At 37.2% G+C, this 18,946-nt stretch overlaps 1 protein-coding gene across 1 annotated transcript in view; it reads left to right on the forward strand.

Annotated features, from left to right (window-relative positions):
• Positions 1 to 18,946, forward strand: part of ZDBF2 (zinc finger DBF-type containing 2) — a 34,989-nt gene that overhangs the window by 2,482 nt on the left and 13,561 nt on the right. The window contains exons 3-5 of the mRNA XM_068968475.1: positions 851 to 3,494; positions 3,627 to 3,931; positions 4,049 to 7,779. Of these exons, the coding sequence (XP_068824576.1) occupies positions 851 to 3,494; positions 3,627 to 3,931; positions 4,049 to 7,779 (6,680 nt within the window). The remainder of the gene's footprint in view (positions 1 to 850; positions 3,495 to 3,626; positions 3,932 to 4,048; positions 7,780 to 18,946) is intronic.

Below are 18,946 nucleotides of genomic sequence, written 5' to 3' on the forward strand. Positions count from 1 at the left end.
GACTGTGAACTTTGGGGCTAAAGTTTATGGACGTTAAAATATTTTTATTTTTTAACTTTGCATTTTAGAATAATTTCAGACTTAAAAAATTTAGTTGCAAAATGTTTCTTGTGTAACATTCACCTAGCTTTCCCAAATGTTAAATCTAAAATAACTGCAGTGGACTTCCCTAGTGATAGTGGATAGGAATCTGCCTGCCAGTGCGAGGGTCATGGGTTTGATCCTTGATCTGGGAAGATTCCACACGCCATGGAGCAACTAATCCTGTGTGCCGCAACTAGGGCCTATGAGCCGCAGCTACTGACGCCCGAGGGTCTAGAGTCTATGCTCTACAGCAAGAGACGCCAGCGCAATGAGAAGCCCGTGCCCCTCAAGGAGGAGTAGCCCTGTTCCCCGAAACTAGAGAAAGGCTGCATGCTAGCCAGGAAGACCCAGTGCAGCCAAAAATAAATAAGAAAAATAAAGTAACCACCCACTTGATCATGGTGTATGATCCATTAATGAATTGTTGGATTTGATTTGCTAATATTTTGTTGAGCGTTTTTATGTCTGTGTATCAATACATAAGTGATACTGACCTGTAATTTTTTCTTTGTGTGTGATATCTTTGTTTGGTATAGCATTAGGGTGATGCTGGTTTCATAGAATCCTTTGGGGTTTCCAACTTGTTTGATTTTATGATTTACCTTCCTTTCTGTCCTTAGCCAGATGTTACAAAATTAATTTATTTTGAAACTCTCTGTTCTAGGAATCCGGCCCAGGACAGAAGGAACATAGCATTTATTATGCGTTGAAAAATCTTAAATGGATGTCAAAATAGTTTAATGGAATTTTCCCCCTTATTTTTTAGATCAGTGCAAAATGAGAGACTTCATATGACTACTGTGTCACCTTCAGAAGTGATTCCTAATGATGATTTTAGTCCTGAAATAAAGACTGAGGATGTTGCTGGAGTCAGAGAAGAGATATCTACCAAGGCATCTGAACCCGTTGAAAAGTTGTTTTCTAGGCCTCAGGGATATATGCATAGTGTTTCAGATAGACCATCAGTTATTCAAAAACTGGAGAAAGGACAACAGCATTCCTTGGAGTTCATTCATAAAATTGGGAGCAGTATGAAAGAGTTTAATCCAGTTGGTATTGGTCACAGTACAAATAATAGACAAAGTGTAATATGTTCATCAGTGATTTCTAATGCTCCTGTTAGTTGTTTACCTGAAAGTTCTGATGAAAGACCAGTTACAACTGACACTACCACTGGTTTATCACTTGGAGTCCATTTGGATTTAGTTAACAAATGTGACCCAAACAAAGCTGACAAGTACCTTAAACAGCTAAACAAGGGCTCTAGAAACCCTATGCTACCGTCCCATCCAGAAACTTCTTCAGTTCCATATCAGAAATCTAAAGAGTTAAACAGAAAGTCTTTATGTACAAATTCAGATAAGTTGACCTTACAGGAAGATGTAAATTCTCAGACTAAAGCATTGTCAACTGGCTTTAAAGTCCATGAATTTGTGGGTACTGAAAACTCTTTAAAATTGGAATCTCTTTCTAAATTTGCAGTAAATCCAGTAGTCAACCTGAGTAAAACTGACATGCCTTCTAATATAGGAATCTTTGAAGATGACATTCCAAAGCACCATGAGAAATTCTTTCTTAATATGGATCATAACCAAGAAGGAAAGCATTTGGTTTTTAACAAGTCAGCCTTTTTGGAACAGAAGGTCGCAGTGAGTTCTGAAATGAAGTTTGCTGGTGGCTCTCTTCAGTCAGCATCTGATCACTGTGAAGAGGCTGAACCAGACCTTTGGAAGGGGGAGCAAACTGACCAAGAAGATAAGAACTGTGAATCAAGAGATTCTGAAGTAAGTTTTGATGGCAGTTCCTCTTTTTATCCACTGATGGACCAATCCAAAGTGACTGTTGAAGAAATAAAGCTTTCAAAGGAAGTACATACTGATTTGCAATATAAGAATAATACATCTTATAGTTCTGAAATAAGCTCTAATTGTGATGACTCCCTTCAGTTGACTACCAGCAGAACTCAAGTGAAAGAGGAAAGTGTTCAGAAGGTAATGCGTATTAGGCTGGTTGATGAAAGCTATGAATCCAGTGATTCTGAGATGAATTTTGATTGTGATGTCTCACTTCAGTCAACTGATGACTGCCGCCAACAGCCTGAGAAAGAAGTAAACCTTCCTAAGGGGGTGCTCGTTGGCTTGGTTGATATGAACTATGGATCTAGTAGCTCTGAAATAAGTGCTGATTCTGTTTCCTCCCTTCAGTCAATGCCTGGCCAATTCCCAGTGACTGTCACAGAAACAGAACTTCAGAAGAAGGTTCAGATCAGCTTGGTTGATAAGAACTATGGATCGAGTTGTTCTGAAACAAGTTTTGATTGTGATGTTTCTCTTCAGTCAGTCTTCGACCATCCTCACATGGCTGTCAGTGAAAGAAACCTGGAGGATAGGCCTGTCTCTCTAAAAGATAGGAATTATAAACCCAGGAGTGCTAAAGCATATCTTGATTGTGATATCTCTCTTGAGACCGTGTCTGATGGACCTCAGAAGGATGTTGAAAATATTAATCTTCAGAAAGAAAAGAATGGCCTTGGGGATATGAACTGTGAATTTCATGGTCCTGAGATAAAGTTTCATCTGATGAAAACAGATCCTCAGTTAGTGCCTGCCCAATCCCAAGTAGCAGTTAAAGAGGTAAATGCTCAGAAAGTAGCTCCTGACCTGGAGAACAAGAGTGTTAAGTCTAGCATTTCTGATCTCAGTTTTGATTCTCACCCTATAGGTGCTTGTGGTGAAATGAATCTGAAAGCATTAAATGTTGACATGGAAGTCAAGAGCTCTGGATGCTCCAGTTTTGAGTCCACTTTTGACTCTGATTCTTCTTTTATGTCGGTTTCTGAGTATCCTGAGCTGGATGTTGAAGAAATAAGTAAGAAGCATGTTAACCTGGAAGATGAGAGCTTTGAATCAATTAGTTTGGAAAGAACTTTTTATTCTGATAGTCCTCTTCACCCAGTAGTTGACCAATCTCAAGTAACTGTTCATGAGGAGGATCCTGTTGATCTGGAAAATAAGAGTAGTGAATCTTGCGTTTCTGAAATAACTTTTGATTCTGATGTGCCTCCTCATTCAGGAACTTATCAACCTGAAGTAGTGGTTAAAGAAACATTCATTCAGAAAGAAGTGTGTACACACTTAGGAGAGAAAGATGATGCACCCACCGGTTCTGAAATAAGTTTGGCTTCTTATATCCCTTTTCACTCAGTGATTAAGCAGCCAGAAGAAGCTGTTAAAAACCTAAATCCTCAAAAAGAAGAGTGGGTACACTTAGAAAATAAGGAAAATGAATCTAGTGATTCTGAAATTTTTGATTACGATATTTTTCGTTCAATGACTGGACATTCTGAATATCCTATTAAAGAAAGAAACCTTCAGAAAGGGGAGAATATACACTTAGAAAATAAGGATAATGTACCTGTTGTTTCTGAAAGCAGTTTGAAATCTGGTAGTACTTTTCATTTAGTGACTGGTCATCTTTCCATAGCTATTAAAGAAATAAACCAAAAAGAAGAACACATAAATTTAACAGATAAGAGTACTGAGTTAAAAGTTTCTGAAACAGGTTTGGATACTGATATCCCTGTTCAGTCAGTGACTCACAAACCGGAACTTATTGTGAAAGAACTAGGGCTTCAAAAAGAAAAGCATGCGAAGTTAAAAGGTCAAAGTGCTGAATATAGTGGTTCTGAAATAAGTTTAGATTCTGATTATTCAATGACTGAACCTCAAATAACTGTTAAAGAAAAAAGTGTTCAGAAAGAAGAACATGTTGTTCTAGAGAACAAGAGTGATAAATATAGTAGTTCTGAAATAATTTTGGACTCTGATGTCCCTCTTCAGCCAATGAATGAAAAACCTCAAACAACTGTTTTGAAGGAGGACCATGTTGACCCAGAAGATGAAAGTACTGGACCCAGAGGCTTTGAAAAACTACTGAATACTAATAACCTTCTTCATTTAGTCATTGACCAACCTCAGCTAGCCCTTTTGAAGGAAAAACATGTTCGTTTGGAAGATACAAACAATGAATCTAGTGATGGTAAAATAGGTTTTGATTCTGCTGACCCTCTTCAGCCATTGACCAAACAATTTCAGGAAGTGGCTGAAGAAACAAACGAGCAGAAAGAAGAGGATACGAGCCTGAAGAATAAGGTTGATGAACCTAATGATTGTAAATTAATACATAATTCTGATGTTTCCCTTCCAGCTGTGTCCAGTCAACCTAAAGTGGCTGTTAAACGAATAAACCTCAAGAATGAAAATCATGTGTGCTTGAAAGATAAGAACAGGCAAGATAGTGGTTTTGCGATGAGTTTGAATTCTGATCTCACGGATCAGTCAGTAGTTGATCATCCTCAGATAACTATTTTGGAGCAAAAGCATACTGAACTAGAAGATAAGCACAATCAATCTTGTGGTTCTGAAATAAACTTTAATTCTGATGACCCCGTTCAATCAGTGGCCAACCAGCTTAGACAAACTGTTAAAGAAATAAGCCCTTGGAGGGATGAAGTTGACATGGAAGATAAGAGAGACGAACCTAAGCATTTTGAAATTGAATCTGACTCTGATGTCTGTGTTCAGTCAGTGGCTGGCCAAACTGAAGTTGTTAAGGAGGTAAACCTTCTGAAGGAGCATGTTGACTTGGAAGATAAGGTTGTCAAACCTAGTGATTCAAAAATAAACTTTGTTTCTGATGAAGCTTTTCAATCTGTGGCTAATGAAGTTCAAGAGGCTGTTACAGAAATGAATCTTCTGAGGGAGGGACCTGTTGGTCTGAGTGCTAAGAGCTATGGACCTAATGATTCTGAAATCATTTTTGCTTCAAATACCCCTCTCCAATCAGTGGTTGAGCCACACCACGATTTGGAAGAGCAACAAACCAATTTGGAAGATAAAAGCAATGATCCTTGTGGTCCTAAGATAAATTTTGTTTCTGAATATCCTCTTCACTCAGTGACTGGCCAGCTTCAAAGAAAAGCTGTTAAAAAAATAGGTCTTTGGGAGGAAGACCATATTTACCTGGAAGATAAGAGATACAAACTAGGTGATTTTGAAGTAAGTTATGATTCTGATGTTGACTTTGTAGCTGGTCATTCTGCTGTGGCTGTCAAAGAAATAAACTTGCAAGAGGAGGATCAGAATAACCTAGAAAATAAGAACTGTGAACTTAGTGTTTCTGAAATAAAATGTGATTCTGGTGGTCATCTTCAGTTAGGAGTTGCCCAACCTCAGGTGGTTTGCAAAGAAATAAACCTTCAGATGGAAAAGTACCTTGGCATGCAAGAGGTTAGTGAACCTAGGGATTCTGAAATAATGTGTGATTCTGATGTTCCTCTTCAAATTGTGATAAACGAAGAGTCAGACAGAGAAACAGATAAGATGCTGTTTGTGGACCTGACAGCAAGTGATAATGACTGTGAAGTGATTTCAGATTCTGATGTCCCTTTTCAGCCAGTGATTGATTCACCTGAAAGGACTGTCAAAGAAATCAGCTGTATAAATGCGGAAAGTTTTGACCTAGATGAGAACTGTGACTCTTGTGATTCTGACCTAAGATATGTTTGTGAAGCCTCTCCTCAATCAGCGATAAACCATTCCAAAAAGGTCTTCAAAGTAGTAAAGCAGAAGCAAGACTATATTATTCTAGAAGAGACAAGCTGTGAGCCTTATGTTTCTGAACTGAGTTTTCAGATTGATTCCTCTCATCAGTCCATGACTTACCAGTCGCAAAAATCTGAAAAAAAAAGGGCAAAATATAGTGACCCCAAAGATAAGAGCTGTCAATATAGTGGTCCTAAAAGAAACTTTGAACGAGAGGAGACTTCTCAGCCAGTAACTCAGCAACAGCAGAAGGTTGACAAAGGAGTCAGCCTTTGGAAAGATGTAGAAAATATTGGCCTAAAAGATAAGAACTGTGAATCTGGTGTTTCCGCAACGGATTGTAATGCATCTCCTGGATTGGTGATCCATCAAATGCCTGATCAAGAAAACCTTTTGAAGTTAAAACATACTGATCTAGAAAGTATGAGCTGTGAACCTTGTGGTTCTGGGGTGAATTTTCAACATGATCCTTCTCTCCAGTCTGTCAATAACTGGCCTCAAGAAGCTGTTAATAAGATCAACCTATTTACGAAGATGTCTTTTGACCAGAGAGAAATAAACGATACTAATTCCCATTCAGACTCTGTTCCCATGATTGATTCTATAAGGAACTTGGCAAAAGCAAAGGAGGTCATAGAAGATGATCTTCATGAACTACTTCCTGAAGACTTGCCTCCTGTCCCTCCTTCATTTGTGGGGAAAACGCGGTCTCAGATAATGAAAGAAGATGATGTGCAAATGAGTGCTCTTGTGAAGGAATTCAAGAAAGATCATTTCTACTGTTACTTTGTTAGCGACTGTGAGATGAGAAAAATGAAAAAAAAAATTTTGAATGAAGAAAAAAAGATGACCTGGACTGACCTCAATCAGGATACCACATCAATTCAAGTTCTGTCAGATTGTGATGATAATGCAGGTGGTATTTTTGATGACTTTTCAGTGCCTTTAGATAAACCTAACCATTATCCTTCAACAGGAAGGAATCATGAAAAAACATGGCAAGTTGCCTCTCAAGGCCAGGCTATAAAAGTTAGCCATAGAACTCAAACCAATCTCACAAGTCAGCCAGGGACAAAAAGAAGAATTAGTGGACAAGAGAAAGACTCTCCAGTAAGGAAGTGTTTACTTTTACAAAACAACGGGAAAACAAGAGAGAAAGTTAAAAAAAATGAATTTCCTGAATCATGTATTAGTGTTTTGAAGCCTTTGCAAGGAAATACCTTAATTTATATTCTTTCTTCAAATATTAAGTTGAAGAAAGGTGAATCCAACAACTTCTCTAAAAGGAGGCACTGTAGTAGAAATAATTGGGGTATTGACATACAGTACAAATTTAACCAGAGTTCCTTTAATTGTTATGACCCATTGAATAAGAAAATTGTAATTGATCCTCCTCTGAACATAGAAGTACCAGGGTCTGACAGGAATAATTGTGTTGAAATGCATGTTAGCCCCTTAAATTCTAATGCAGAAGATAATGATCCTCATGCACAAAGCTCTGCTTCAGTACCTTTTATGACAGTGTCAGTAGGACATGAGCTAAAGTCACGGCAGGAGGCCAGTGAATCTTCTGTGTTTCCAGAAAAATCCAAGATTTTTAGTTCTAGTGAAATTTCAAAGGAAAGTAATTTCCAGTCAACTTTTTCAAGTCGTGATGTTGCCAAAACTTCATCAAAATCATTTAGAAAAAAGTTTTTGAAAAGTAAAAGCAAAAATCAGAGAAAGAAGGTATCAACAAATAATAAGCCAGATTCTCCCAAAAAAGGTTGTAGATCAGTTATTCCCCAGCAAAATATCAGAATTGCTTCAGAAAAACGGTCGATTTGGATTCAGAGCAAACTAAGTGATATAATTAAAAAGTATATTCCAAAATACTCTGTTTTTTTGCGTCACAAATATCAGCCCAGGAGCACTTTTGTTAGGACCCATATTAAGAAGAAAAAACCTAATGTGAGTAGGTTAAAGAGGGCGAAGAAACCTGCTAATATGCTCTCAAACTCCTCAGTTCTGTCAGCAGGAGCTGAAGAGCAGTCACGAGCTATAGCAGGCTCTTCTAAGCAACGTGTGCAGACGTCTTCCAGCGTTGCACGAAGTAAGAAGAATGGCAATAAAAAACACCCTAGAAAACAACAGAGAAAGCCATGTAGACCTATTAGAACATATGATTTGAGAAGTTTGTTTTCTGGTGTACCGTATTCGGACAGAGTGAAGACTCGATTCTCTAATAACAAATTATGAGGTAATGAAGTAAGCTAGAAGTGTTTCTGTTAAGGGCTGGTTGAAGATTCAGTGCTTCAGTTGAAAGTACATTTGGTACCTAGTGTACTACCTAGTTTACATAGCTTTCTTAACTTTGGTGGAAAAAATGAACCTTCAACTATTTTGCTATAGCCTTATTTTTCAGGGCTTTTAATATTCATTTAAAATTAGTGTTAGGGTCTCTTTTTTTTTTTAAATGCCCTTTGTCCCTTTGTTGTGGAAGAGCTTCATCTTAATTTATATTACATAATTTAGCACAATATATATACCATTTTCTACCTTCAATCATGTCCCATTTATTTTTTATGATTGTGTCTCATGTCAGCAGCTTAAAATATTGCAAGAATGAATGTGGCAAACATAAAATGCTCTCTTATTATTTACTTTTTAAAAATTGGAACAGATGAAGTTCCAATGTAGTTATGTAGTTATTTTCTGTGTGTTTCAAAGTAGTGTTGTCAATGTCATATTCTAACTGGGTAGTTAAAAAGAAGAAGTTCTAATAGATTATCTCAGCTTTTGAGTGGGATTAACCTAAATAATCACACACAAAATACAATTTATCTTTCTTTCAAAAGCATTACAGAGAATGAGATTTCATTTTTAATCCAGTTTTTAAAAAACTGCTTGGTAATTTAAATACATAACAGACTCCTGTTTCACTTAAACTGTATCTGCAGGCCTTCAACTTTCTTCACTGAGACACATGCATATTGTATATATACAATATCTGTAGGTTTTTCTTTAGCATTACTAGATCTTAAGGGGAAAATGATCTTGCCAGTGTGATATGCTTTTCTACCAGCTTCCCTGGTGGCTCAAGTGGTAAAGAATCCGCCTGCAGGAGAGCCAGGCTCGGTCCCTGGGTGGGGAAGAGTCCCTGGAGAAGGAAATGGCAATCCACTCCAGTATTCTTTCCTGGAGAATTCCATGGACAGAGAAGCCTGGCGGGCTGCAGTCCATGGGGTCGCAAGAGTTGAACACAACTTAGCAACCAAACCACCACCACCAATGAAACTGATAACCTAAGTGGAGCCCCATTTCGCTAGTGAAAAGCTGTATTTGTACATTGGTTTGGCCTTCTTTCAACTTGCTAACTGATTTTAATAGTTCAAATGAAAGATGTCAAGATATGCAGTTTAGGTCTGACGTACTCAAAAGATCTTCAGATCTTTTATTCAGGGACACTGGTTGTGCTGGTACAGGTTCATTTGGTTATTCTGCTAAGTCAAGGAAACTGGATCCTTTTCTGTCATTGATACTAAAAGGGAAACATGAATTTCAGCTTCTATATTGTATAAACCATATTTAATTGAAACGATCAGTACCATGTTTTCAGAAATAGAAATGTGTTACTTCAGAATTAGGTACAGTGTAACAGTTGGTTTCTAAATGTAGCTTTATTTCAGGTGCCATTATTTAGCCTGTGGGTATGTTATGGTGTTACGTTGTATTGTATTAATAATTTCTTCTAGTTCTGTTCAGTTGCTCAGTTGTATCTGACTCTTTGTGACCCCAGCACGCCAGGCTTTCCTGTCCATCACCAATATCCGGAGCTTACTCAAGCTCATGTCCATCGAGTCGATGATGCCATCCAACAATGTCATCCTCTGTCCTCCCCTACACCTCCTGCCTTCAATCTTTCCCAGCATCAGGATCTTTTCCATTAAGTCAGTTCTTCACATTAGGTGGCCAGAGTATTCCAGTTTCAGCTTCAGCATCAGTCCTTCCAATGACTATTCATGACTGATTTCTTTTAGGATGGACTGGTTGGATCTCCTTGCAGTCCAAGGGACTCTCAAGAGTCTTCTCCAACACCACAGTTCAAAAGCATCAATTCTTCGGCGCTCATCTTTATAGTCCAGTTCTCACATCCATGCATGACTGCTGGAAAAACAGTACCTTTGACTAGACGGACCTTTGTCGACAGAGTAGTGTCTCTGCTTTTTAATATGTTGTCTAGGTTGGTCATAGCTTTTCTTCCAAGGAGCAACCATCTTTTAATTTCATGGCTGCAATCACCATCTGCAGTGATTTTGGAGCCCCCTAAAATAGTCTCTCACTGTTTCCATTGTTTTCCTATCTATTTGCCGTAAAGTGATGGGACAAGATGCCATGATCTTAGTTTTCTGAATGTTGAGCTTTAAGCCAACTTTTTCACTCTCCTCTTTCACTTTCATCAAGAGGCTCTTTAGTTCTTTGCTTTCTGCCAGAAGGGTGGTGTCATCTGCATATCTGAGGTTATTTCTCCCAGCACTCTTGATTCCAGCTTGTGCTTCATCCAGCCTGGCATTTCTCATGATGTACTCTGCATATTAGTTAAATAAGCAGGGTGACAATATACAGCCTTAACATATTCTTTTCCCGATTTGGAACCAGTCTGTTGTTCCATGTCCAGTTCTAACTGCTGCTTCTTGACCTGCATACAGATTTCTCAGGAGGCAGGTCAGGTGGTCTGGTATTCCCATCTCTTTGAGAATTTGCCACAGTTGTTGTGATCCATACAAAGACTTTGGTGTAGTCAAAGTAGATGTTTTTCTGGAACTCTCTTGCTTATTCTATCAACGGATGTTGGCAATTTGATTTCTGGTTCCTCTGCCTTTTCTAAATCCAGCTTGAACATCTGGAAGTTCACAATTCATGTGCTGTTGAAGTGTGGCTTGGAGAATTTTGAGCATTACTTTGCTAACATGTGAGATGAGTGCAGTTGTGCAGTAGTTGTACATTCTGGCATTGCCTTTCTTAGGGACTGGAATGAAAACTGACCTTTTCCAGTTCTGTGGCCACTGGTGAGTTTTCCAAATAATTTCTTTACTTCTAACTTTAAAGCAGTAATTTGATTTTAAAATGGACAAATGTTTTTATTTTTAGTTGCAGAGCAACTTCAACTTACCCTATATTCAAATATTTTAATTTATTTTCTTAAAATATCACTGTCAGCTGCTAATTTGGAATAATCCTCCAATTTTAATTTAGAAAGAAAACTGTCCTACTGATTAGGAAGTAAATAAGCAATTAATTCATAAAAATATTCTACTTGTGGTTATTGGTGTCTTTTTTCCCTATGAAGTAGACATGTAATTCTCTTGAGTACTGTTAATAGACATTCTGCAAGCTTTTAGTGTCAGTTTAAAAGCAAGAGATCATATGGAAAAAAATGTACCACGTAATTGTGATGTATCATATCTTCTGTGATTACATCATGCAGAGAGGAAAGTTCTTATAATTAAACTGACCAAAAACTTGAAGAAAAGTTACTACCATTTTCACATTGGAAACTCTTCTAAGTACTTTTTTTTTTTCCCTAAGAAAAGGTTTATATCTAAAGTTTAAAGTATAAAATAGCCCTGATGATTTTAAAAAGTATTTTGAAATGTTTACTAAGTTCCTATAGTCATTGTTATTTTAGACAGGCTTGAAATCTTGAAATTGTAAATGTTATAATTTAAACTAAGTAGTGAATAACTTTCAGAGTTTGGTAGGATACAAGTGTGTCCCTTTGTCAAAATTTGTTTGGGCTTAATTTACATATTAGATAAAAATTGGATTTTTCTGTGTGTGTATTCAAGTATGCATTAAATTCTTTTAATAGTAAAAAATCAAGTGATAGCCATAGTCAGTGTTTTATTAATCTTGTCCTTGCTCAGTATCATACATAAATGTTTATTATAATTATTCCAAATTTTGTAGTATGTAGACAGTATGTAAAGTGTGTTTTGGACTTGTGTGTTTGAATTTTTGTGCAACTCAGGCTCTGACTGACATGATTTTGCTAAAGAGAAACTATATTTAAATACTCAAATGATTATATATTTCCATGTAAAATGAATGTGAAGAGTAATGTATTTTTTATAATGCAGTTTAAAGAGTAAATTTGTTTTCAAAGTTAACATGATAAAATTTATCAAATATTGAAATTTGCCTCTATTTTCTCTTCACGTTAGGAACTTTATCTGGGAATACTTAAGAAATGATAGAATAAGGAAAACAGAAGTTCATTTTATAAATCATCATACAGATAATATAGGGGAATATAAATGTTGATGCCGGTGAGAAAATAATTTAACCAAAGATACGTAGGCTATCTTCGATGAAGTAGTTATTTCAAAGGATTAAAATTAAACAACTTTTTCTTTGTCTGGTGGAGTGGTGAGTTAGCAGTTTTTCACTTTGTATACCTGTATGGAAAGAGTCCGTGAACAGATTGAGTTCAGGAAGCAGTACCTGTATCATTATTTGACACCTACTGGAAGAGAACTTGGTGCCTCCAATACCATAGCGCTGTTTTAAAGAATGAGAAAACGTGGAAGAGCGTACGTATCTGTCAGTGCCTTTCTCACCAGTATTGGCTTCTAGAGTTTTGGTTCAGGATTATATTGGATTATATAAGGAGAAGTCTCTCTTATATATGTCTCTTAAATAAGAGACTTCTCCTTATATAAAAATGTTAATAAAGTAAAAATGTTAGTTGAAGCCAATTTTCAATAAAGGACTTTTATGTATAGAAAAAATGTGGAAAACTGTGAAAAATCATGTAATTAAAAACATAGGAAATTACCCATCAAAATGTCAAGAAGATGAAAGGCTGAGGAAGAGTCTCAACATTTCCTTATACTTCACTGAGACCGCAAATATTAGGGAAATAACAGTATATTTAATAATTTTCATGTGTTCTTGTACTTGATTGTACGTATTTAAAAAGTTCTCCTAAAGTCTTTTAAATTATTTACCTTGATTAGGGTGAACTATACTTAATGCTGAATCTTTAAAGTATGAGCTTGTACTTTTCTCTATGTTTACCATTTATTACATGCATTTTTTTTACATGCATTTTATTTTCTGAATTTTTAAGCTGGACATGTGTATGTACATGTTGAGCCCTATGTACCAGACATTGTTTAGACTTTTGACCTGTGTTGTCTCCTTTGATCTTCAAAGGGCCCTTTTGAGCTAGGAACTGTAATTGTGACTAAATAGCCAATGAGAAAATTAAGGCATTGAGCTTCAGTTTGGCGATTTTAAAGATGAGTTGTTTTCTATAATCAAATGAGGATTACAAATAATCCCCATTCCCTTCCTCATCCCCAATTTCAGGGCGCCCCTAATCTATTGTCTGTCTTTATAGTTTAGCTTTTTCTGGACTTTTCATATAAAGGGCACCATATAATGTGTTGTGTTTTGTGTCTGACTTTTTTTCATTTCCTGTAATGTTTTTGAGGGTTATTCATACAGCATGTAACAGTATTTGTTCTTTTTTAAATTGCTGAGTAGTATTTATAATTAATTTTTGATAAAAATGGTAACAGAACACTGATCTTCTGATGACAAATATGATAAAAGCTATTAGGTGTGAGGTTAGATGTTTATGCGTCATATACCTGTTACCCTTGATTACTACCCTAGATCCACAACCAACTGGATATCTGCCTTTGTGAGTGCTCTTATTCCATACTTGAATGCTTTATACTTCCTGTTTTTGACTCTTATTTTCTTTATTGCCCTTCTTGGCATTCTTTTCATTGTGCTTTGTGAATTCTCATTTTCAGTGTCAACACATTACTTTCATTATGAATTCCTTGCAAGTAACTAAACAGAGAATCATATCCAAGTTGCCCATTTTCCTAATCTTACATGTATGATAAAGCCAGGAAGTGTTGATAATGGTACCGGTCATAGTGAAAGTTCTTGTTTAAAATGACTGTCCTACGGGGATGTCCCTGCCGGTCCGATGGTTAAGACTTCATCCTTCCACTAGAGGGGGTCTGGGTTTGATTCCCTAGTCAGGGAACTAAGAATCTGCATGTCGCTTGGTGCAGCCAAAAAAGAAAAAAATTACTCTCCTACATAACCACAGTGTACCTCATCAAAATCAGGAAACTAACATTGATATGATTATTACCCTCTACTCGACTGGTCTCACTTGGATTTTACAGACTGCTCCAACGCATCCTCTATAGGTCCAGGATTTAATTCGGGATCACACATTGTCATGATTCTGGTTTCCTTCAATATGGAACAGTTCCTCAGCCTTTCTTTGTATTTTATAACTTGACATTTTGAAGTGTACAAATTTCTTTGTGAAACGTCCCTTAGTTTGAGTTTGTGCAGTGTTTCTTTATAATGCTTTTTCTGTGGGCGGTGGGGTGGGGCAGAAAATCTGTGGACTTCTCAGTGTATTAGAACAAAAGTCATGTGATGTCAATATGAATAAATGTGATGATTGAAAATATCTAATTTTTGTTTTTATTTTAGAGTAAAAGCGTTTAATAATCTGAAATGGGGGCTCTCATATAAAGTAAATTATCAACAGTGGAAATAGTGTCAGACTTTATTTTCTGGGGCTCCAAAATCACTGCAGATGGTGACTGCAGCCATGAAATTAAAAGACGCTTGCTCCTTGAAAGAAAAGTTATGACCAACCTAGATAGCATATTCAAAAGCAGAGACATTACCTTGCCAACAAAGGTCCGTCTAGTCAAGGCTATGGTTTTTCCAGTAGTCATGTAAGAATGTGACAGTTGGACTGTGAAGAAAGCTGAGTGCCGAAGAATTGATGCTTTTGAACTGTGGTGTTGGAGAAGACCCTTGAGAGTCCCTTGGACTGCAAGAAGATCCAACCAGTCCATTCTAAAGGAGATCAGTCCTGGGTGTTCTTTGGAAGGAATGATGCTAAAGCTGAAACTCCAGTACTTTGGCCACCTCATGTGAAGAGCTGACTCATTGGAAAAGACCCTGATGCTGGGAGGGATTGGGGGCAGGAGGAAAAGGGGACGACAGAGGTTGAGATGGCTAGATGGCATCACCGACTCGATGGATGTGAGTTTGAGCGAACTCTGGGAGTTGGTGATGGTCAGGGAGACCTGGCGTGCTGTGATTCATGGGGTCACAAAGAGTCGGACACGACTGAGCGACTGAACTGAAGTGAACTGATGTGCCTAGCCCTATGGTGGGTGCCCAGGATCCAAACATCAATTAAACAGGTCTCTAGTTGATCACTTTCATTACTGATATGAATGAAAGACAATTTCTGTAGTGGTAAGTCTGTGGAATTGCAACATAATTCTTAGGCTTTCAAAAGATCATTAAAAAACCTTGTGTTAGATCAAGATAGTGCTCTTTGGCATTAAAGAATTCCCCAACTTTCTACATTGGGGCCCATTGCAAAGCATTTCTCATGATTATTTTGGAATGATTGTTTTTCTATATTTGCATTATTATGAATAGTCTCTCCTGTGTTGGTTGATGCCCCAGGTTCAAGTGTTATTTATATAGATTCACTTAGTTACACATCTTATCACAGCACAAAAATGACTTCCTAAGGAGAAGTTTCTATTTTCATCAGATGTTTATTTGAAAATATTCTAATTGAGGTATAAGATGATTTACAATATTACATTAGTTCAGTTCAGTTAAGTCGATCAGTCGTGTCCGACTCTTTGTGACCCCATGAATCGCAGCACGCCAGGCCTCCCTGTCCATCACCAACTCCCAGAGTCCACCCAAACCCATGTCCATTGAGACGGTGATGCCATCCATCCATCTTATCCTCTGTTGTCCCCTTCTCCTCCTTCCCTCAATCTTTCCCAGCATTAGGGTCTTTTCAAATGAGTCAGCTCTTTGCAGCAGGTGGCCAAAGTATTGGAGTTCCAGCTTCAACATCAGTCCTTCCAATGAACACTTAGGACTGATCTCCTTTAGGATGGATTGGTTGGATCTCTTATAGTCCAAGGGACTCTCAAGAGTCTTCTCCAACACCACAGTTCCAAAGCATCAATTATTCGGTGCTCAGCTTTCTTTACAGTCCGACTCTCACATCCATACATGAGCACTGGAAAAACCATAGCCTTGACTAGATGGACCTTTGTTGGCAAAGTAATGTCTCTGCTTTTTAATATGCTGTCTAGGTTGGTCATAACTTTCCTTCCAAGGAGTGTCTTTTAATTTCATGGCAGATAGATGGGGAAAGTGCAAACAGTGGCTGACTTTATTTTTCTGGGCTCCAAAATCACTGTAGATGGTGACTGCAGCCATGAAATTAAAATTAAAATATTATGTTAATGTATAGCATATTGATTCAGTAGTTTTGCAGATTATATTTCATTATAGGTTGTTAATGAGAATAATTCCGTGTGCTACATGGTATACCCCTGCAGCCTATCTATTTTATTATATAGAAATTTGTATTTGTTAATCCCATACACCTAATTTATTCCCCCCCCATTTTCCTCTCCACTTTGGTAACCATAAGCTTTTTTTGAAAAAAAATCTTGAGTCTGTTTCTCTTTTGATACATATATTTGTATTATTTTTTAGATTCCACATATATGATATCATATAATATGTTGTTTCAGGCTCTGTTTCTTCTCCGATATTTATGATTTCTTTCCTTCTACTAACTTTGGGTTTTATTTGTTCTTTTTTTTTCCTAGTTCTTTTAGGATTAAGGTTAAGTTGTTTGTTTGGTGGGAGTCTTCTCAACCCAAGTGGCTGGCATGTTTCTCCCTCACTTGGCCATCCGGTGCCTCCTCTGCAGGACTCAGCCCATATACTTTGAAATCTAGCTCTTGTTTATTTCTCCCAGTTACCTTTTAATTTTCAAAACTTTGGTGTGGTGTATGAATCTTTTTTTTTTTCAAATTTTGAAATTTAAGTAGAAGATCCTGAGGATGAAGAGGGTGAATTCACTGAGGGATATACACTTGAAGTGGCAGCATCCCTTTTCTTTCTTTACAATTTGTTTGAAAAAAAATTATACATTTATAACTATATAAATTATATATTAAAATTCAAACACATAGCATTGGGATTCTGGAAGAGTTAATCTCTTGTCACTTTCCAAGCAGTTTTTGATTTGTTATTATGAATAAGAGGTTCTTTTCCTTCCTTGAATTTTGTTATAAAGTCCTCTCTAATAACTTGCCATTGAAGGATCCTATGAGTTTGTGTGTGTGCGTGCATGTGTGTGTGTTCATATGTGTGTTTTTTCTTAACTAGGAGTGGTAGGAGAGAGGGCAAACCTCATATGGGAGAAGATTGTAACATAGATTAGATCTGTTATAATCAATAATCAATGAATGTTGAAGGAGTATTGTATTCCTCAGCAGCTAAGTGCCTGTTCTACATTCTGACCAGAAGCTTCTGGGGACACTGGTGTTTGGGTAGTAGTTTTCCTTTAGGCTAGTTATTTGGCGCCACAGGACACTTTCACCTCTTACAGCTAAAATGCAATGAGGGGAAGAGCTGTGGCTATCAAAATATTTATCTCTAGGATATCAACTATCTAGAAGTCATTTGTCACATTTACTTATTGATGTTCAAGTCAGAGATGTTGAGTGATTTTCTTTACAAAAAACAAAAGTGAAAGCAAAACTTTTAGAAATTTAAGATAAGAGAAAAATAAATTTCCTTGTTTGTTGTAGAAAAACCTGAAGCTATGGACAAAGTTAAAATCATCCAGAAATAACAGTTTTGGTATTTTGGTGTATATTTTTCCAGATACATTTTAATGAGATGATCCTGTAAATAGTGTATGGAGGATTGTTTTGTGACTAGTTTTCTCACCACTAAATACATTGTAATCATCTTTCTTGCCACATTTTTGAATAAGGTACTTTTTTTTTTTTTAGGCCTCGCTGGGCAGCATGCAGGATCTTAGTCCCCTGATGGGGACTGAACCTGTGCCCTTTCATTAGAAGCGTGGAGTCTTAACCACTAGACCACCAGGGAAGTCCATGAACAACATTCTTTTTAATGGTCTTGTTGTACTCCCTTGCATGCATGGTCACATGTTTATTTAAATAATTCTAGATATATTAGATGGTTTTCAGTTTATTTTTTGCAAGTATGTAAAAACTCTGCAACTACTATTCCTGTGGATAAAGCTATTGAATATTCATGATTATTTTCTTGAGATAAATTCCTAGAAATAAAACTGTTGGAACACAATAAAACCGTTGGAACACAGCCTATGTGCGTTTTTAATAAGTGCTTTTCCTAATGTAGACAAACTGGTTTTATAATTAGTTGCTACACCAAAAAGTGCAGCAGAGATTTAACATATGGCTTTTTCTTAAATTGTTCCATAATAAAAAGCTGAGGCTAATTTTTGTGCTATCATATTGTGAAAGGTAATTCTATTGAGGATAAGAGAGCAATATAGTACAGATAGGCTTATTCCTGGCAGTCTGTCTATTATACTGTCTCTCTAACCCCATAGAATGTAAGTTCCATGAAGAGAAGGATTTTTTTCTGGTTTCTTTAATACTGTATTTTCAATGCCTGTATCTAACACAGAGTAGGCATTCAATAAATAATTGTTGAAAAATAACTCTGGAGTTTTGGGCTTCCCTGATGAAAATGAAAGTAAAAGAGGAGAGTGAAAAAGTTGGCTTAAAGCTCAACATTCAGAAAACGAAGATCATGGCATCCGGTCCCATCACTTCATGGGAAATAGATGGGGAAACAGTGGAAACAGTGTCAGACTTTTATTTTTTGGGGCTCCAAAATCACTGCGGATGGTGATTGCAGCCACGAAATTAAAAGACGCTTACTCCTTGGAAGAAAAGTTATGACCAACCTAGATAGCATATTCAAAAGCAGAGACATTGCTTTGCCAACAAAGATCCGTCTAGTCAAGGCTATGGTTTTTCCAGTAGTCATGTATGGATGTGAGAGTTGGACTGTGAAGAAGGCTGAGCGCTGAAGAGTTGATGCTTTTGAAGTGTGGTGTTGGAGAAGACTCTTGAGAGTCCCTTGGACTGCAAGGAGATGCAACCAGTCCATTCTGAAGGAGATCAACCCTGGGATTTCTTTGGAAGGAATGATGCTAAAGCTGAAACTCCAGTACTTTGGCCACCTTATGCGAAGTGTTGACTCATTGGAAAAGTCTTTGATACTGGGAGGGATTGAGGGCAGGAGAAGAAGGGGACAACAGAGGATGAGATGGCTGGATGGCATCACTGACTCGATGGACGTGAGTCTGAGTGAACTCCGGGAGTTGG

The sequence above is a fragment of the Capricornis sumatraensis genome, chromosome 3, assembly GCF_032405125.1.
Source record: "Capricornis sumatraensis isolate serow.1 chromosome 3, serow.2, whole genome shotgun sequence".
In the NCBI taxonomy this organism is placed as follows: Eukaryota; Metazoa; Chordata; class Mammalia; order Artiodactyla; family Bovidae; genus Capricornis; species Capricornis sumatraensis.